Below are 21501 nucleotides of genomic sequence, written 5' to 3' on the forward strand. Positions count from 1 at the left end.
ACTCAGCGGATGGTTGGTGAGCTCAACCGCGGCCCACAGATCAGTCAAAGTTTGTTCCAGTGTCTGAGAAAACTTCCTAAAAGTTGGGAAGAATTGCACAGGCACATGACCTAACCCACCCATCGGTTGAACAGACGTGTGGGGTTTCTTCCTCTCCCTCCCTCCCTCCCTCCCTCTGCCATGATATTTTACTCTGTTCAGCTCTTAAACAACCTTCGTCTCTATCTAAAACTTTCTAAAACAAAGACGGTCGAATGAGGACGGTGGTTTTTGCACCAGCAGAAGTAAATAGCATTTTTTAAAATCTGGGTTAAACAGCCAGAAATGCCCCCTGTTTCGCTTGCTAAAGATCTCTTAAGAGATCACAAAGGTTAGTCTAGTTAAAAAAATCAAAACCTCCAAAGTTGGCAGAAACCCCAAGCTGGCAAGAATAGCCAACACTCCAGAAGATATGCTTAAGACACAGAAGGATCTTGACAGGCTGCATCAACAGAGGGATAGAATCAAGATCACGTGAAGTGTTAACACCACTTTATAAGGCCTTGGGAAGGCCACACTTGGAATCCTGCATTCAGTTTTGGTCGCCATGATGTAGAAAAAATGTGGAGACTCTAGAAAGAGTGCAGAGAAGAGCAACAAAGAGGATTAGGGGACTGGAGACTAAAACATATGAAGAACGGTTGCAGGAACTGGATATATCTAGTTTAATGAAAAGAAGGACTAGGGGAGACATGATAGCAGTCTTCCAATATCTCAGGGGCTGCCCCAAAGAAGAGGGAGTCAAGCTATTCTCCAAAGCATCTGAGGGTAGGACAAGAAGCAATGGGTGTAAACTAATCAAGGAGAGAAGCAACTTAGAACTAAGGAGAAATTTCCCATCAGTGAGAACAATTAATCAGTGGAACAGAAGTTGCCTCCAGAAGTTGTGAATGCCCCAACACTGGAAGTCTTTAAGAAGATGTTGGATAGCCATTTGTCTGAAACGGTATAGGGTTTCCTGCCTAGGCAGGGGGTTGGACTAGAAGACCTCTCAGGTCCCTTCCAACTCTGTTAATTCTATTCTATTCTAAAACAAAATTGACCAACGATTTACCCTAACTCTGGAGGGTATCTGTAGTAACAGTAAAAAAATGGAACTCTGTAGGTTGAAGCATGTCAATAATATTTTGTCACTCTTTCTGTATGTATATATATATATATATATATATATATATATATATATATATATATATATATATGTGTGTGTGTGTGTGTGTGTGTGTGTGTGTGTGTGTGTGTGTGTGTGTCTGTGTGTGTGTCTGTGTGTGTGTGTGTGTGTCTGTGTCTGTGTCTGTGTGTGTGTGTGTGTGTGTGTGTGTGTGTGTGTTGTATTTGTACTGATAAATAAATAAAGGTACAAATATAACACAAATATAAAAAGGCAACATTAAAAATAAAAATATGGTTTTCTGCCTGCATGGTCTTCTGTGATGAGCCGAAGGACAGAAAGAGGGAGTGGTGACCTTCCTCCCATATTTAGGCATACCAGGGGTTGTAACACAAATACATACATATATATATATATATATATATATATATATATATATATATATATATATATATATATATATATATATATATATATATATATATATATACATACATACATACATACATACATACATACATACATACATACATGTTTTCGTAGATTTTCACGGGTGTAGGTATGCTGGTTTTGTTGTATTCGGGTCTTTTCCCGTGTAAGATTGAGATTGAGATTGAGAAACGTTGCAAAGACAATCTCAATCTTACACGGGAAAAGACCCGAATACAACAAAACCAGCATGCATACATACATACATACATACATACATACATACATGCCCTGGACATTAGATAAAGGGTTAAAGGACATGTGTTGCAGTCAGAATTTTGCAGCCAGATTCGATACTTTGCATTTCTATACAGGGCTGGGGGAACATTCTCAAGAGCTGCTGCCAATCAATGGAAAACCTACTGTTTTTACTAATCAAATGGAATAAGTGGGGGGAGGGGGTGGATAGTGCAAAAGCTCCTTCAAAAACACACATTATTGGTGCCTGGCATACAAATTAGATTTGATCTGGTTTTCTCAGAAAGATGGAACAAGGATCATATTCACGGAGCAAGGCCGAGCAAATAATTATTGCAATTGTACAACATATTAAGATGGGTTAATACTAACCTGGATGAAGGTATGTGTGTGGGGCTTACAGATTGTGTGAATCCAGGCCATTGGGCTACTTTGGAGCTACATTTCAATTGTGGGTACCTGGAACATGAGTTGCTTTAGTAATTAGTTTTAACAAGTTGTCTGAATACAGACACTGAACTAGAATGCTGGGTAGCAGGGCTGCTAGAGAATAATAATAATGTACAACAATCCAATTTATGTGCCACTCCCAGCGACTCTGTTGTTAAAAGCAGGAAGGGGACTTGGAATAGAATAATTTATTGGCCAAGTGTGATTGGATACACAAGGAATTTGTCTTTGGTGCATATGCTCTCAGTGTACATAAGGAGAACAAAATAGAATACATTCATCAAGAATCATAAGATAGAAGACTTAGTGATAGTCATAGGTTACTAATAAGCAATTAAATTATACTAGGAAGCATGTATTGGGTATTGCAATACAACAATAATGCAAAACAAAGGAGTTTGCTTAACAAGCCATGATTTTGTTCAGTTGCCACAATTGCCTAATGCAATTCCCATATTCCTCCTGTGGCCCGATGAAGAAACTCAAGACATCCAAAAGGCGGTGAAATCCCTGGGAACGCAGAAAGCTAACTTCAGTAGAATAACAGTGTTGGAAGGGACCTTGGAGGTCTTCTAATCCAACCCCCTGTCTAGGCAGGAAACCCTACACTACTTCATAGAAATGGTTATCCAACATCTTCTTCAAAATCTCCAGTGTTGGAGCATTCACAACTTCTGGAGGCAAGTTGTCCCCACTGGTTAATTGTTCTCACTGTCAGGATTTTTTTCCTTAGTTCTAAGTTGCTTCTCTTCTTGATTAGTTTCCACCCATTGCTTCTTGTCCTACTCTCGGGTGCTTTGGAGAATAGCTTGACTCCCTCTTCTTTGTGGCAGCCCCTGAGATATTGGAAGACAGCTACCATGTCTCCCCTAGTCCTTCTTTTCATTCAACTAGACGTACTCAATTCCTGCAACCGTTCTTTATATGTTTTCGCCTCCAGTCCCCTAGTTAACTGAGCCTAGCTAAATTGTTGGCAATTAAAATAAATAATAAATGCCAGTGTATCAGGCACTTTGGCTTTGACACATCTGAAAGGAATCTGAGGGATTCCAGATTTTATAACCAAGAAGAACAGAGCTCCAAGAAGTTGGGTGGGGTGGGGTGGAGGAATGCGGGGACTAAATTGGTGCTTCCCTTCAAAATGTATTTGCAAGTTCAGGAGCTTCCCCATAAATCCTCTCAAACCGGCCTGCGTCTTAAAAGGAAGACAAACAAGTTAGTTTATTTATTTTATCCCCTCACTCTCCGGGTGTGATCAGCGGCAGACAGGCCTCTCAAGTCGGGGAAGGGGGGGGAGTGAATTGGCATCTTTTGTTCGGAAGGCTAGCTCTCTTCGCTGAAGATCAGGGAGTGGAGCAAGAATTTTGGCGCCAATCTGCCCCGCTTTGAAAGGGCCCGCATTCCTCTCCCATTCGGACGGGAGGCGAGATCCTGATTGAGGGTTTGGGTGCAGTGAACCCCTGACCCTAGAAAAGCAGGGCTGCTTCTGTGGGGGCATTTCAGTTCAATTCATCAAATTAATGGCTTGAGCCAGACTGCCCGTCACTCGGCAAGCTGCAGGCCGGCTGGCGAGGGAGTTTCTCAGATTTTTGCAGCTCTGCTGTGGCGTGCTTGGCACCATCCTAAATCAAACATGGATATGGTTTGTTGTCTGTTGTCTCCTTCAGTTGAACCACTCAATCTGAGTACCAGGCCCAAGGGTGATCCCCGGGAAGGCAAGCTTGCTAACTTAATAATAATAATAATAATAATAATAAATTTAGATTTATTAGCCGCTCCCTTTCCAAGTAGGACTCGGGGCGGCGTACAATGGAGCATATAACATGAAACATATATAACAACACCAAACGTACATACATACACAACACACATACATACACGGAGGAGGAAGCAAAGTACATCAATAGACAGTTAAAAATCTGCTTTAAAATACCCCAATTGTAAAAACCCAATAAAATTAATATTTAAGAACAATTTAAAAAACAGTTTGGAGGAATGGGAAAATTACGATTGCGATTGAGCCAGGCCGGATAATTGAAAGAGGTGGGTCTTCAGCTGTACACGGAAGGAGCGGAGATCGGAAATCATCCTGATGTCACGGGGGAGGTCATTCCATAGGGCTGGGCCCATCACAGAGAAGGCTCTGCTCCTGGGTGTCGCCCCCCGGCACTGTTTGGCGGACGGCACCCGGAGAAGTCCCTCTCCGTGTGAGCGAATTGGTCGTAGTGATGTTTGGGGCAGGATGCGATCCTGCATATAACTAGGCCCTGTGCCATGGAGCGCTTTAAAGATCATAATCAAAACCTTGAAACGCACTCGGTAGACCACAGGCAGCCAGTGCAGCTCGCGCAGGAGAGGTGTTACAGGGGAGTATCTAGTCCTCCCCATAATCACCCGCGCGGCCGCGTTCTGGACCAATTGTAGTCTCCGAGTGCATCTCAAGGGAAGCCCCATGTAGAGAGCATTGCAGTAATCCAGGCGAGACGTCACTAGCGCATGGGTGACTGTGCGTAGGGCATCCCGGTCCAATAAGGGGCGCAATTGGCGCATCAGGCGAACCTGATGGAACGCCCCCCTTGCCATGGCTGTTACATGGTTATCCATGGACAGCCGGGTATCCAGGAGATAGATAGAGTAGAATAGGGAATATAGAACAGAATAGAATTCTTTATTTGCCAAGTGTGATTGGACACACAAGGAATTTGTCTTTGGTGCATAGGTTCTTAGTGTATATAGAATAGGAATAGGAATGGAATAGGAGAAGAGAAGAGAAAGTAGAATAGAAATAGAATAGGTTAGAATAGAATAGAACAGAATAGAATAGAATTCTTTACTGGCCAAGTGTGATTGGACACACAAGGAGTTTGTCTTTGGTGCATAAACTCTCAGTGTGCATAAGGGGAATAAAATACATTCATCAAGAATAAAAAAATACATAGTTAAGGTTGCTAATAAGCTATCGAATCGAACTAGGAAACAAATAAAAACAATATAAATTGTAAAGATACAAGCAACATGGTTATAGCCATAAGAGGGGAGAGCTAGATACTAGGAAGGAAGAGAAGAATAATAGTAATACAGTTTTAGTAAATTATTGACAGTGTTGTGGGAATTAGTCATTTAGCAGAGTGATGGCGTTCAGGGGAGAAAAACTGTCCTTGTGTCTAGTTGTTCTGGTGTGCAGAGCGTAAAGTGTCATTTTGAGCCTAGGAGTTGAAACAATTTATGTCCAGGATGCGAAGGGTCTATAGATATTTTCACAGCCCTCTTTTTGACTCGTGCAGTGTCCAGGTCTTCAATGGAAGGCAGGTTGGCAGCCATTGTTTTTTTCTGCAGTTCTGATTATCTGTTGAAGTCCGTGTCTGTCTTGTTGGGTTGCAGAGCCAAACCAGACAGATATGGAGGTGCAGAGGAGAGACTCCGTCATTCCTCTGTAGAACAGAATCAGCAGCTCTTTGGTCAGTTTGAGCTTCTTGAGTTGGCGCAGAAAGAACATTCTTTGTTGTGCTTTTTTGATGACGTTTTGGACGTTAGGGGTCCATTTTAACTCTGGAGATATGATAGAGCCTAGAAACTTGAAGGTCTCTTCTGTTGATACTGCGCTGTCTAGTATTGTAAGAGGTGGTAGTATGGGAGGGTTTCTTCTAAATTCCACCATTTGTACGGTTTTTATTATTATCATTATTCATTAAGGGTCACAGCGGCTCAATGGCTAAGATGCTGAGCTTGTCGATCAGAGAGGTCGGCAGTTCGGCAGTTCGAATCCCCAGCGCCACGTAACGGAGTGAGCTCCCATTATTTGTCCCCGCTTCTGCCAACCTAGCCTCAGTCATTATTATTTTTATTATGACTGCGATGAGGAGGGATACCCTACTTTTCCAGTTAGGTATTTTTCCCATAGCAGATTACAAGCAACCTTTGCCCTTGTTTTTTTTCCCAGTAAAAAATATCGTTTCCAAAGGGACAACAAACTTGTAGGGTTTTTCTGATGAGGCGAGGAGAAATAATCCAACTAAACAGACTTTGGTTTGGCTGGTTCGCTTTTAATCTGGTGCCCTTGTTGGCTAAAGCCAACCTGATGATGCCAACCTCTGAAAGGAGTGGCCTTTTAATACCCTGAGTTTTTTCCTCCAGCCCAAGCTGCCCCTATCCCCGTTTTCCCTCGGGGCTGCTTTATTGCCCCGGATCAAACACAGAATGGAGATAATTACTTCTCTTTTAAGGCCCACGGCTCTGTTTATCATTCCAGGTTAAAGGAAAAGAAAAAACAAACCCTGCATAACCGGTGCGAGAGAGTCTTTGAAAAAAGAGGTTAGAAAGGCGGCGGGGAAGCGCGCACCAGGCTCCCAGCTTGGCAAGAGGTCTCTAATGCCCCACGCGGGCGTGTGGTGGTGGTGGGCTGCCTTCATCCACCTGGTTGCAGCCCCCCCCCCATTGCCAGCTTCCCTCCCCCTCCGCCCCTAGACTGGGTGTAAGGCTGTTGCCCGGAGGATCCGGGTCGTGGGAATAAAGACCCCCTCCCGAGTTTAAGCAGGGCTCGACGCCCCCTCCCCATCGCCAGCTCCCCCCTTCCCGCCCCGAGGCTGGACGCAAGGCTGTTATCCGGAGGGGGGGGGGAGCTGGCGATGGGGCGTCGAGCCCTGCTTAAACTCGGGGGTCTGTTGTCCGGAGGATCCGGGGGCGTGCGAATAAAGACCCCCTCCCGAGTTTAAGCAGGGCTCGACGCCTCCCCCCCCCCCATCGCCACCTTCCCCCCCCCCCGCCCCCAGACTGGGCGCAAGGCTGTTGTCCGGGGAGGGGAGCTGGCGATGGGGAGGGGGCGTCGAGCCCTGCTTAAACACGGGGGGTCTGTTGTCCGGAGGATCCGGGGGCGTTGGAAAAAAAAACCCCACCCGAGTTTAAGCAGGGCACGACCCCCCCCCCCCCAAAAAAAATTTGCCAGCTTGGCCAAGGCGACGTGGCGCTGGCTGGCTCCCGAGCCGCGATCCAGCGCCTTGTGCCAAGCAGCGCTCCACCCTGGAGGCTTCCTCCACCTCCTCCAGCCGCCCGGGACCACCCAGCCGCTGGCTTGAGCTGAGCCGGGCGAGGGCTCCGTCCTTCCCGTCTTCCCTCCCAACGCTCCAGCGCCCGGCCCCGCGTGGGCGGCTGAACGCTCGCCGCCTCGCCAAGAGCCCGCGCCGGGCGGCAGGGAGGGAGGGAGGCGGACGGACCGCCAGCCAGCCAGCCAGCCAAGCCAGCCGCCGCCGCTGCCGCACACAGTCCAACCCAGGCGGGGATTTCTGCTCGGGCTTGGCGGCGCGCCCGGGCGCAGTCCCTGCGGAGGAAGGGAGCGAGAGAAGGCGCTCCGTTCTCACGACCTTCAGCCAAATGCACGCGGCAGGGCGGAGAGATGGGGCGGCCGCCAAACCCCAGCGCATCCGCCAGCAAGCTCCAGGGCAGGCGGCCTCGCCGCGCGGCTTGGCTCGGGAGAGGCCTTCCTCTCGCTTCAAAGGCCGAGGCTCGTGCGAACCTGCTTGGCTTGAGGTTTTTTGTTCCCCAGCACGCCCCGAATCCACGTTTAGGGCTTTTTCTTTGAACAGGTGATGCATAACCGCTGGGACACACTGGTCTCCAGATGGGTGGAGTGCAAATCCCATCGTCCCCTGCCCGCCGGGCCCGTTGATCTTGGCATCGGGTCGGCTCCAGAAACATTTAGGCCTTTTCTTTGAACAGATGATGCATAGCCACTGGTACATACTGGTCTCCACTGGGTGGGAGTGCAAACCCCATTGCCCCTGCCAGGGTCCGTCCATTGATCTTGGTGTCCGTCCACTCGGCCCTTTTATTTTATTTAAATTTTTAATGAACATTCATATCATCTTTGCAACATTTCGTTATACTCCTTTTATCTGTGTACAAATATATCTTCATATCTGTGCGTGTGTGTGTGTGTATATATATACACATACACACAGGTGTGTGTGTGTGTGTGTGTTGTATTTGTGCTGATAAATAAATAAAGGGAGACTAGTATAGATCTATTTCAAGCTATTTAGCTCTCATCAGCTAGCCATACACTTACTGGGATTTGAACCTGGGCTGTATTACATATTAGGCAGATTTATTAGCCACTAAGTCACAGGCTCTCCTCATCAGCTGAGCCAGGGAAATAGGTATGTATTTGTGTTACATATTTGGGCATACCAGGGGTTGTAACACAAATACATATATACATATATACATATATACATCATACATACATACATACATACATACATACATACATACATACATACATACATACATACTATAATGTCCATTTTACATATTTTTCATCTACTATTAATGTGATACATCTTATATCCTTTTATAGACATATATTTCTCTTATATTTCTTATTCCGTACTATTTTATATACAGTCTATCTTACATTCCCCCCCCCCCTCTTGTTAATTCTGCGGTCTTATGTTTATTTAGGCCCTTTTCTTTGAACAGGCGATGCATAACCGCTGGGACAGAGTGGTGTGCATCGCTCCCTTGGCATCCGTCCGCTCCAGAAACCTTAGACTGGTTTAGAGAGGTTCTGCATGCAGAATACTATAGATTTGTTCCTTGGCATTTCCAAATAATCTGAAGGGTTGTAGAACTGCAGGGGGAAAAAAACAATTATTGCCAACCAGGGGTGAAATTCAGCAGGTTCTGAGAGGTTTGGGAGAACCGGTAGTGGAAATTTTGAGTAGTTTGGAGAACCGGCAAATACCACCTCTGGCTGACCCCGCCCCCATTTATTCCCTGCCTCGCGAGTCCCAGCGAGTCCCAGCAGATCGGGAGGGAATGGGGATTTTGCAGTATCCTTCCCCTGGAGGGAGGGAATGGAGATCTTGCAGTATCCATAAGCTGGAGTGGGGAGGGAATGGGAATTTTGCAGTATCCTTCCCCTGGAGTGGGGAGAGAATGGATATTTCACAGTATCCTTACCCTGGAGTTGGGAGGGAATGGATATTTTGCAGTATCCTTCCCCTGGAGTGGGGAGGGAATGGAGATTTTGCAATGACCTTTCACTGGAGTCAGGAGGGAATGGGGATTTCACAGTATCCTTCCCCTGGAGTGGGGAGGGAATGGGGATTTTGCAGTATCCTTCCCCCTGGAGTGGGGAGGGAATGGGGATTTTGCAGTATCCTTCCCCTGGAGTGGGGAGGGAATGGAGATTTTGCAATGACCTTTCACTGGAGTCAGGAGGGAATGGGGATTTCACAGTATCCTTCCCCTGGAGTGGGGAGGGAATGGGGATTTTGTAGTATCCTTCCCCTGGAGTGGGGAGGGAATGGGGATTTTGTAGTATCCTTCCCCTGGAGTGGGGAGGGAATGGGGATTTTGCAGTATCCTTCCCCTGGAAGGAGGGAATGGGGATTTCACAGTATCCTTCCCCTGGAGTGGGGAGGGAATGGGGATTTTGTAGTATCCTTCCCCTGGAGTGGGGAGGGAATGGGGATTTTGCAGTATCCTTCCCCTGGAAGGAGGGAATGGGGATTTTGCAGTATCCTTCCCCTGGAGTGGGAATAGAGATTTTGCAGTATCCTTCCCCTGGAGTGGGGAGGGAATGGGGATTTTGCAGTGTCCTTTCCCTGCCACACCCACCAAGCCATGCCCACAGAACCAGTAGTAAAAAAATTTGAATTTCACCACTGCTGCCAACCTGCCTTCCATTGAGGACCTGTACACTGCACGAGTCAAAAAGAGGGCCGTGAAAATATCTACAGACCCCTCACATCCTGGGCATAAATTGTTTCAACTTCTACCTTCAAAATGATGCTATAGGGCACTGCACACCAGAACAACTAAGCACAAAAACAGTTTTTTTCCTGAACACCATCACTCTGCTAAACAGATAATTCCCTCACCACTGTCAAATTATTCACTAAGGCTGCATTGCTATTACTATTAGTCTTCTCATGATTCCTATCCCCCATCTCCTCCCACTTATGACTGCAGGATTATAACTTTGTGGCTTGTATCCTTACGATTGATATCGATATTGATTGTTTCCTGATTGCTTATTTGTACCCTGTGACTAACATTAAGTGCACCTTATGATTCTTGACGAATGTCTCTTGTCTTTTTATGTACACTGAGAGCTTATGCACCAAAGACAAATTCCTTGTGTGTCCAATAACACTTGGCCAATAAAGAATTATAATCTAATCTAATCTTAAGAGTTCCGGGGAAGGTATCTCACTAAAGCTACGATTGGTGAAATAATCACGAGGGCCTCTGGGTTCACACAACAGAAAGCTAAACAAAACCAGGGTGGCATCTTGCTATACTTAAACTTCGCAGTGTTAGCTGTAGATTAGATGGAAGACCTATTGTTCCTTTAGTCGATGGGTGACTATATGTATTTCTTAAATAAATAATATAATGATAGCTTCCTTTTTTCAATCTAGTGGAAATTTGTCTGACCGCAGCATGAAAGCAGTTGTTTTATGCATCCAAACAAGATCTTCCCACAAGCTTTTTGTTTTTGTTTTTACATTCTTGCCAGGGACAGGCCTATCCTAAGTACATTTCGAAGGGATGCCATGGCTCAGTGGCTAAAACGCTGAGCTTGTCGATCATCTTTATCATTGTATCTCATATAATCAACTACAATTACCATTTCTTCATTTTAAACAAGATATTCTAAATATTATACATACATACCAGGGGTTGTAACACAAATACATACCTATTTCCCTGGCCTAGCTGATAAGGAAGAGAGCCTGTGGCTTAGTGGCAATTAGATCGGCCTAATATGCAATACAGCCCTGGTTCGATTCCCAGTAAGGGTATGGCTAGCTGATGAGAGCTAAATAGCTTGAAATAGATCTATACTAGTCTCCCTTTATTTATTTATCAGCACAAATACAACACACACACACACACATATATAAAATACAAACCAATACCAACATTCCATTACTTTGTTATAAATCTATAACTTTATAGCAATACTTGTGTGCTGGTCTAGTATTATAAGAGGCGGATTTTCCAAGACCCCCATAACCCTCTCTATATTTAATGAAGCGGTGATGGGGTCCCCAGAACGCTGCTGGTGAGGCTTGGAAGTATATTGGGAGAACAGGAAAGCAGGATAAAAATACCGTTAAATAAATAAACAGCTGTTCTTGTGGATTAAATGTGCCGTAAGCACTGGGAGTGATTTAACGGTGTGCTCTGAGAATAAACCCCATATTTAGTGCACCGTAAGTTGCGACCATCCCAAAGTTTGGACCAGGCTTGTCGCCTGCTGATGGGAAAAGGGTGGCTGTAATGCCAAATGATAAGCTTCCCCCCTCCAGATAGGATCAAACTATCGCATTTGCATCTCCTGTTCAGCCTGATGGGATTTCCGCTTTACCTTTTCTTTTAAATTTTCCCTTGTGGAAAGAACCTGAAAAAAGACAATAATTTTGCACCTTAGTCAATTTGCTTATTTCGTCATGTACTAGTCCCTTCAGATCTCTTGGGGCTTTCCCCACCCCCTCTATCTCTCTCTCTCTTCTCTCTCCTCTCTTTCTCTCCTTTCTCTCCTCTTTCTCTCCTCTCTCTCCTCTTTTTCTCTCCTCTCTCTTTCCTCTCTTTCTCCTCTCATGTCTCTCCTTTCTTTGTCTTTCTCTCTTCTCAATCCTCTCTTCTCTCTCCTCTCCCCATTTCTCTCTCTCTCTTTCTCTCCTTTCTCTCCTCTCTCTCCTCTTTCTCTCTCTCCTCTCTCTCCTCTCTTTCTCCTCTCATGTCTCTCCTTTCTTTGTCTTTCTCTCTTCTCAATCCTTTCTTCTCTCTCCTCTCCCCCATTTCTCTCTCTCTCCTCTCTTCCTCTCCTCTCTCTCCTCTTTCTCTCTTCTCTCTCCTCTTTTTCTCTCTTCTCTCTCTCTTTCTCCTCTCTTATGTCTCTCCTTTCTTTGTCTTTCTCTCTTCTCAATCCTCTCTTCTCTCTCCCTCCTCTCCCCCCATTTCTCTCTCTCTCTCCTTTCTCTCCTCTCTCTCCTCTTTTTCTCTCTTCTCTCCTCTTTCTCCTCTCATGTCTCTCCTTTCTTTGTCTTTCTCTCTTCTCAATCCTTTCTTCTCTCTCCTCTCCCCCATTTCTCTCTCTCTCTTTCTCTCCTTTCTCTCCTCTCCTCTTTCTCTCTTCTCTCTCCTCTTTTTCTCTCTTCTCTCTCTCTTTCTCCTCTCTTATGTCTCTCCTTTCTTTGTCTTTCTCTCTTCTCAATCCTCTCTTCTCTCTCCCCCTAATTTCTGTCTCTCTCTCTCTCTCTCTCTGAGACAAAATACTTTCTTAATTGCCTGTGTGTGGGGTTTAATAATTACCTGACCTACTTTAGATGGTTATTGTTAAGGGTTTTCCCCAAAATAATGCCTGGAAGGGCTTTGTGGCAGTTGTCACCAAGCTTTTAAGCATCTCTCTCAGGGTTGTTGTTGTTTTACAGCTTTTTTCCCATCCCTGTCATTTTGGGGAATACCCCTTTTTTTCCTCCTCTGGGCGCGGGCTTTGGCTATGATGCTTCCATGCTGTGCATGTCATAATGGGTGGTAAAATTGTTTTCTCCTCCATTCTTCGGCTCCTCTGCTGTGGATGAGGTTTGGGGCAGGGGAAGGGGGAAGGTTTGACAGGGAAGGCCAGGGAGGGGGTGGGGGGAAGGAGGAAGAACAGGGTTGACTCATTCTCATTTAAGAGCAAGGCTTTGTGAGTGAATTTACAACACTATTGAGTTGGAGAGTCCATCTCGCCCCCCCCCCCTCCCTCCCTCCCCAGTGTCAATGAGAAGGGGGCTACTTGGGGGTGGATGGGAGGGAAGGGGGAGGAAGAAGGGCCCGGGACTCTCTCAATAGACCCTCAGCCTTGCAAAAGATCCCGCTGCATTTTAAATGAGACCTTTTATATCGTTTAATTACCCTTCCTCACAAAAGGGGCCAAGAGACTCTTCCGCAGCTACCCATCCCCATAAGGTGGGAGAGTAACTTTTCCTGTTTCCTCCGAAGCCGGGTGGGGTGGGGGAGCAAAACTAGAGAGAGGCCAAGCCTGCTGCTGGGGCGGGGTGGGGGAGTTGGGTCTGGTTCTCAAACAGTTTCTCGCAGTGGGTAGGCAGACTAAGATGAAATATTATGCCATCTTAACAGCATTATGCCACCACCACCACCACCACCACCACCCCGGGGCAAAGCAGTGTACTGGGGCCCCTACGGCAACTATTCACAGGAATAAAAATGTAAATGGTAGAATAGAATAACAAAGGGACCTTGGAGGTCTTCCAGTCCAACCCCCCTGCTCAGGCAGGAAACCCTAACTGCTTCAGACAAAGGGTTATCCAACATCTTCTTAAAGACTTGCAGTGTTGGAGCATTTACAACTTCTGGAGGCAAGTTGTTCCATTGATTCATTGTTCTAACTGTCTCAGGAAATTTATCCTTAGTTCTAGGTTGCTTCTCTCCTTGATTAGTTTCCACCCATTGCTTCTTGTTCTACCCTCAGGTGCCTTGGAAAATAGCTTGACTCCCTCTTCTTTGTGGCAGCCCCTGAGATATTGGAAGACTGCTATCATGTCTCCCCCTGGTCCTTCTTTTCATTAAACTAGACCTACCCAGTTCCTGTATGTTTTAGCCTCCAATCCCCTCATCCTCTTTGTTGCTCTTCCCTGCACTCTTTCTAGAGTCTCCACATCTTTTTTATGTCATGGTGACCAAGACTGGACACAAGATTTATAAGATCACCAAGACCTTATAAAGTGGTATTAACACTTCATGTGATCTGGATTCTGGATAAAAATAAACATACATTTATTTAATTGGCATGTTAGTATTAATTTTTTTAAAATGCAGTAAAATGTAATAAATATATATTGATGTAATACAAGGTGCATTGAAGGGTTAACCATACAGAGATTAAAAAGCCTGTCTTCAGGTCCTTATTTTTGCACAAAACTCACTCGGTGATATTGCTGCCTTTCGGCCTACAGAGGGGAAGAGGGGAAAGGGGGAGGGGGAGAAAAGAGACAAGGAGAATGGCCTAACTTCTTTCTGGCAGGGATTCATCATCATGATAATACTGGCCAACCTCATCTGTGACACAGGATTAGCTGAATTGTGGTAAGGAGAATAGCAGGTTTTGTGCAGGAGGCGTGAATGCAGAAGATTCCCTTCTGTCCCACGTCTCTGATCAGAAACAATTCCTTTGCAAGCTGAAGAAATTGCTCCTTTGATACCAAGTTCAGAACTGAGGAGAAAGCAAATATCACCTTCTTGTATGACGAGGCTACGGGGCATGGGACAAGAGTCCCTGGACCTCTTTTTCCTATTTAGATGGTTCTTTACACACACACACACACACACACATCCTCAGCCAAGGGGATATACTGGTTTCCTTCATCCGTGTTTCAGGTCTTGTACCTATTTTATAGAGAAGATAGAATAGAATAGAGCAGCGTAGAGTAGCGTAGAGTTGAGTTGAGTTGAATAGAATAGAAAATAGGAATAGAATAGAATAAAATACACAATAAGGAAAATAGAATAGAGTAGAATAGAATAGAATATAAAATAGGAATAGGATTAGAAATAGAATAGAATACACAATAGGGAAAATAGAGTAGAGTAGAATACAATGCAATACACAATAGGGAAAATAGAGTAGAGTAGAGTAGAGTAGAATAGAATAGAATAGAATAGAATAGAATAGAATAGAATTCTTTATTGGCCAAGTGTGATTGGACGCACAAGGAATTTGTCTTTGGTGCAGATACTCTCAGTGTACATAAAGAAAAGTCAAATAAAATACATTCATCAAGAATCATAAGGTACAACATTTAGTGATCGTTATAGGTTACTAATAAGCCATCAAATTGTACTGGGAAACAAAACAATCTAAATTGTAAAAGATACAAGCAACATGGTTACATTCATAAGTGGGAAGAGAGCTAGGTACCAGGAAGGATGAGAAGAATAATAGTAATATAGTCATTAGATAATTTGACAGTGTTGAATTAGCTGTTTAGCAGAGTGATGGCATTTAGGGAAAAATGATATACCGGACTTTTCTAAGAACAAGGAAATGCTGTAGCTTTTCTAGGCTGCTTTGCATCTTTCTACACCTCGGATTAAAAACTGCAGAACAGCTTCTGAGCAAAGCAACGTTGGCTCAGCCTTGCAGGCAAATAGCGCAGCCTGTCTGGTTGCATATTTCACAACTAGAAAATAAGAATTTCTATAATATCTCTAATCAACCCAGACCCAGATGGTACATGGTCTCTACTTTGAGAAATAATAGGGGAAGATAATATACAGGCAACCGACTCTGTCTGGTTGGCTGTTTTTGTAGAGTGGTTTAAATAAGGCAGATGCAGTCATGCAGCATGCTTACCAAGTGACAAAAAGTATATACAGCAGTTGAATATATATGATAAATGTGGTTTATTTTAGCTTTGCTTGCCTTGTGGCTTAGGATAATGCATGGTCCCTGCACCTTTGGCTATTTGTCCGAACATGGATTTTAATAACCAGGTTAAATCAGTTGTAAGAACTCAGCTGTTACTCAAGACTCCATTCAGAAATCTCTTTCTTGAAAGAATGGAAGAATATTTAAGTAGGAAACCTTTCCAAAGTTATATGCTAGAAAAAACCCTGTTTTTTTTCCTAGTTCCCATTCTGAAAATTAATATTCTAGTTAGATTTGTGTTGCATAAATAGGGATGGCCAGTAGGGGGTGCTAATATATATATATACCTTTACTGCCATCTAATGACTGACTGCAATTTTGCAGCCCTCTAAAAGACCAAAACTGAATTTTGATTAGAAGTAGTTAATATGATTCCCTAGTAATAAATATACATATTTTTTTATTTACTGTTTGGAGTTGCTGAGGGGCCGCCAAGGTTTTTGGGGACTAACATTTTAAGGAAGGAGAACAGACAGCTGACTCTTTAAATCTTGGCTAACTAATTACTAAGTGTGTAAGTTTTGGGCTGTGTTGTCAACTTAGCTAATAATACAAGGCTGAATTTTCATCTCTGTTTTATATATAATGGAAGCAAGTTTATTTTCTTGGAAGCTAATTTTGCCCGATTTGAAGGAGGAATCTGTAGCATGAAAGGACGATCAGCTGTTTGAAGCAGCTCTTGCCAAATTAAGGAAAAATAGGGCTTGTCCATCACATCCAGGGGCATTTATTGCACTGGGTGGCAAATTTCTCCCATATAAGCCTACTTAAGATTACTCAATTAATTTTGAATGGTGTTTAAGCAAAAAAAGGGGGGGCTTTTAGATTTTGCAAATATAACAGATACTTTTAAGACTGTTCCCCACCAATTTATTTCACAGATGGGGACGCCTCTGAGATAATCCCACACCCTAATTTTGAATTTGTCCAAGAAGAAAAAAAAATCGACCTTTAATATTCTAACTGGAACATTGTAGTTGAATCCAAAGCATTTTCTGCATTCTTGATTTGCAGAGGGAGCCTACAATCCTTGTAACCTTCCTCCATCTTTCACACATTGTGTGGTATCTGTGATGCCCCTAGGGAGATGCAAGGCATTGATAACCAAATCCCTTTTGTCCAAGTCATTAAAAAGTTTTAAAACTCTTGCCCACTACTCTTTTTTAAGTTCTGGCAACGACACAACAGCACATTTCATTCAAGAAAGTTTTATTTTGTACAAACATCTTCCAGCATTCTTTGAAAACAAAAGTCTCAAGACAGACATAACAAACAAGCTTTGGCATAGTAGTAGTAGTACATGGCAAATATTTGATACAAAACTAAACTTTTTTTTTCTTTTTTTTAAAAAAAGAAATATTTCACACCACGTTGTTGGTTTTTTTCTTTTAAAAAAAAGGATGAAAAATACAAATTGGAAATAACCCAACTTTTGGAAATGAATAAATACGAGTTGTTATTGTTTTTTGTGTCGGGGGGGTGGGGGGTGGATTCAGCCAACAAAATAAAACTATAGAGTTCCAGGCTCCATACAACGGAACCAATGTTGAAAAGAGTCAAGATTTTTTTTTTCCTGTGGGAAGTCACCAAGGTCTCCAGACCGTCTCGTGACGTTCCCTTTGAGAAATGTGGGGTAAGCTGCCCCCAAACGATGTGAGCCCTTGCACTGGCGATACCGAAGGAGTTGCCGTTGTACTGTTGCAGGAAACGGGCATGTTAGAGTTGGCATAAAGTGGAACCACGGATCCGGCGGCGTTCGGCGGGAAGGATGGGCTAGGGATGAGGAACGCAAACTGGCCGTCGGTCGCCGGTACGAGTTGGAAGCCCCCGTAGACTTTGGGGGACAGTCTCTCACCGGGGTTCAGTTTGCACTGGCCGGGCATGACTCCCACTGCAGCCGCTGGTCCTGGCAACTGGATATGCAAAGGTTGTGCCAAGTGTGTCTGCTGTCCGCCGGAGGCCTGAGGGGGAGGGGGCGGCGGGGGTGGGTAATTCATGGCCACAATCTGACCTAGGCAAGTGGAGAGGTGGCCCAAGAGCCTGCTGCGGACCTCTGTGTTCACCCCTTCGCAGGTGGAGAGAAAGCGGGTGACTTCATTCATGCATTCATTAAACCCAGCTCGGTATTTGCCCAAGACAGTAGGATCCGCACTCAGGGCAGCTGCCAAGGGAAGGGGAAAAAAAAGTGGAGGATTAATGACCTGAACCATCCAAGTTTTGAGTTTGTTTGTTTTTTGCTTTTGGGGACAAATCTCTTTCCTTCTTTCTTTGGCCAGCGTCTCTCCTACTAAAACGTGGCCTTAGATCTGAGGGGATAGAAGATTTTGGCTTGAAGGCTTGGCCAGCTGTGGGATTTTCCTGGGTGGGGTAGGGACCAACACCCCCCACTGCCCAGGGCTCTGGATCAGAGAGATGGGCTTCCAATCCTGCTAAGCCAAAAAACCTTTTGGCACGTCAGTTTCTATCCTGCCTTGCAGGAGATACTAAGATGATTATTGCCAGTATAGGCTCGAAGCAAGAACAGAGCATGTAAAAACTCTGGGGGGGACGGGGGGGGGGAACACCAGTGGTCCCTTAAAGAAAGCTAGGATTTTCCATATTATTATATAGCTTTCTTTACTTTCTGGAGAAGAAACCTCTGTGTGTGTGGGGGGGGGGGATAAAAATCCCAGTGGCCTCTTAAAAGACAGCTAAGATTCTCCATATTTTTATATAGCTTTTCTTTTTTTTCTTCCCTTACACGAGGAGCTACAATTCAGCTACTCTTAGCTTGCAAGAGGTTTGCTGCTCACCTGTCATCTGGGCTCTTTGGAGATTTCTCAGGTGTTTCACTGTCATTTCCAAGATATCTGCTTTCTCCAGCTTCGAGTGCCTGGAGCTCTGGAAGAAAGGAGAGAGAGAGGGGGGGGGGAGAGGTGAGATGCCTTGAACCACAACTGAACTCAGGTACCCCTGAAAACTGTAGGGATCGCAGGCTCCTCCTCCCTCCCTCCCTCCCCTCCCCTCCCCCCACTTCAAGGGTTGCTGATGCAATTTGCATCCCCCTCCCTCCCTCCCTCTGCCAACTTACATCTTTTTTCAAGGCATCCAGGATGAGTGTCTTGAGCTGGCCTAAGCTCTCATTAATCCGTGCCCGCCTTCGCTTCTCCATGATGGGTTTAGACGACTGTTTGGGGAAAGGAGAGAGAGAGAGAGAGAGAGAGAGAGAGAGAGAGAGAGCAAGGTTAGAAAACGGAAGCAGGCAGCAAGAGGGCGGGGGGGGGGCACTCCCCCAACCTTGCAATCGGGATCCTGCAGACGAGTGGATTTCCCCTGGCGGCAGAGATTCAGGGCACTTAGCAAAACCTATCGATCCCCTCCCCCCCCTTAAGCATGGCATTGCAATTTGGGAGGAGATCCCTAGAAGCTGCAGCGGATTCCCAGTTCCCAAGAGATTCAGGGCGCTTAGCAAAACCTGTGGATCTCCCTAAGCAAGCATGGCAACTTGGGGTTGAGATCCCTAAAACCCGCAGTGGATTCCCAGTTCCCAAACTCCCGCAATCCTTTTTACCCAGAGGCTTGTCCTTGCTTGCACCCTTCTTCCTCCCCCCCCCATCCTTATCTACCCGTTGTCTAATATGCCCTCTCTTCACCTACTCCTTCCCTACTACCCCCCCCCTCTTTGCGTTCTCTCTCTCTCTCTTTCAACGCAGTTCAAATCTCAGCAGGGGGGGAAATGGCTCAAAGGATTGCAAGCGGGGGCGGGGGCGGGTGGGGTCAATCAGCCCCGATGGAGAGGAGGAGGGGGGAGTTAAACGAACTATCTATCCGCGCCCGCGGTTTTTAAGGGGGGTTCCTTCCATCCTTCGTCAAAGCAGACTTTGCATTTCACGGGGCGAAAAAAAACAAAGGCGGGGAAATCCAAATTTACCTTTCTGTGTTCGCTGGCGCTCTTGGGTTTATCTGGGGTTTGGCTGGAGCTGGCCGGGGCTCCGGCAATCGGCGAGGCGGTGGGTTTTTCCATCGTGTCGGCTGGCATGTTGGCAACCGGGTTGATTTCACACACCCCAAGAGAATAAAGTGGGGGGGGGGAAGAGAGAAGTTTTGCACGGAAAAGGCGGATCAAGAGGCGATGTAACAGGCTCCACTTGTATATCCCGACTGGAATCTTGGTGTTTGTTTTTTTTTCCCCCTCCAAGATTAAGAGGCCGGCTTGCGTTTGCAAAAGCAAAAAAAAGAGAAAGCGATCGCTCCCCGGCAAGTGGCAGAACGTCTCCCGTCCTCGCGCCGCTCCCCCTTGGCTTTATATAGCCGACGGCAGCTCCCAGTTCGTGTGAAACCTTCTCCACATTCTTTCCCACACTCCCGTCCGCCAATGGGAAGCGGGACTCTCCCCGACGGGCTCGCCGATTGGACGACGCCCCCGCGAGCTGTCAGTCACGCGCCAAGAGTTGTCCCCCCTCGCGCCCCCCTCCCCCCTCTCTCCCTCCTTTCCTCCCTCCCCCCCCCTTCGCTCCAATTTATTGCTTTGCTATTTTTTTCCCTCCTCCTCCTCCTCCTTCTCTAACTTAGATACCTGGGTGCTAATATGCAGCTGTGCTTTAGGTTATCGCTAAACTCGGATTGAAGCCGGGCATTCAGATTGGCAGAGTTGGAAGGGGCCTTGGAGGTCATCTAGTCCAACCCCGCCCCCCAGTTGGAAGGGGCCTTGGAGATCATCCAGTCCAACCCCGCCCCCAGTTGGAAGGGGCCTTGGAGGTCATCTATTCCAACCCCCCCCAGAGTTGGAAGGGGCCTTGGAGGTCATCTAGTCCAACCCCCCAGAGTTGGAAGGGACCTTGGAGGTCATCTAGTCCAACCCCCCAGAGTTGGAGGTCATCTAATCCAACCCCCCCCCAGAGTTGGAAGGGACTTTGGAGGTCATCTAGTCCAACCCCCCCCCCCCGAGTTGGAAAGAATCTTGGAAGTCATCTAGTCCAACACCCAAGGTGCGTTCCCCCCCCATCTCCCCCCAGTCCTCCACCGCAGAACCGGCGCCCCAACCCAAGGGCCTGCATCGTGGGGGTCGAGCCCTCCGTGTACCCCCCCCCATTTAACGAGAATCCCGCGCCAACCCGTGGTGGAATGCGTGAATCTCAATTGCGCCTTTTTAAAAGAAAAAAGAGGGGGGATGGGGGGGGGCGGAGAGAGGGGTTTTTGGAGAGAAAGAGGTTCTCCCAAAATTGGGGGGAAACCGCGATTTTAGAACGTGCCCAGCGGCGGCTTTCCTACATTGGATTCTGCTCCAATTATTATTTTACTGGGTGGGCAGGTTTATTGTATTTCTTGGCCTCTTTTGCCCACGCGAATGAGCTCCTACCTGGCGTCCCTTGGGCAGGTGTCCGGTTGTCAATCATTAAAGGTATTTGGGGAGGGGGGGAGAAAGGGTGCAGTGAAAACGTCGGTTGAAGCTTCGGCCGGCTAAGCCCCCAAAGGCCACCTATGCGACCACCAAAGGCCGCCCAACATTAGCGTCTGTGGGGGAAAACCGGCGTGTTGACTCCCAGGTAATACATTCCGCTCCATTGAATCGCTCGGCGCAGGGCAAGAGGGCGACACCCGGAGTCTCTTATGAAGGGCATAAGATCGTCCCTTCTCCCCTTTTCTTTTCTCTCCCCACTCCCCACTATTTAGATTTATAGACCCCGGGGATACTTGGCCAAAAATCGCAGCGTCGCCTGACCCTTCCTACTCTGCTATAAAAGCCCCCTTATCTCGGTTCCAAACCTCTCCTGGAATTGGCTTTCCAAAGCAAAGC

At 46.0% G+C, this 21501-nt stretch overlaps 1 protein-coding gene across 1 annotated transcript; it reads right to left on the reverse strand.

The window, feature by feature from the left end:
- Window positions 1–16917: 16917 nt before the first annotated feature.
- HES4 (hes family bHLH transcription factor 4) lies at window positions 16918–19975 on the reverse strand. The gene is made up of 4 exons (XM_081955250.1): window positions 19636–19975; window positions 18796–18891; window positions 18518–18605; window positions 16918–17886 (listed from the first exon to the last, which is right to left on the reverse strand). The coding sequence occupies exons 1-4, from the start codon at window positions 19741–19743 to the stop codon at window positions 17309–17311; spliced, it is 870 nt and encodes a 289-aa protein (XP_081811376.1). The 5' UTR covers window positions 19744–19975; the 3' UTR covers window positions 16918–17308.
- Window positions 19976–21501: the final 1526 nt, after the last annotated feature.

Source organism: Natrix helvetica, assembly GCF_964273705.1.
Source record: "Natrix helvetica genome assembly, chromosome: 5".
In the NCBI taxonomy this organism is placed as follows: domain Eukaryota; kingdom Metazoa; phylum Chordata; class Lepidosauria; order Squamata; family Natricidae; genus Natrix; species Natrix helvetica.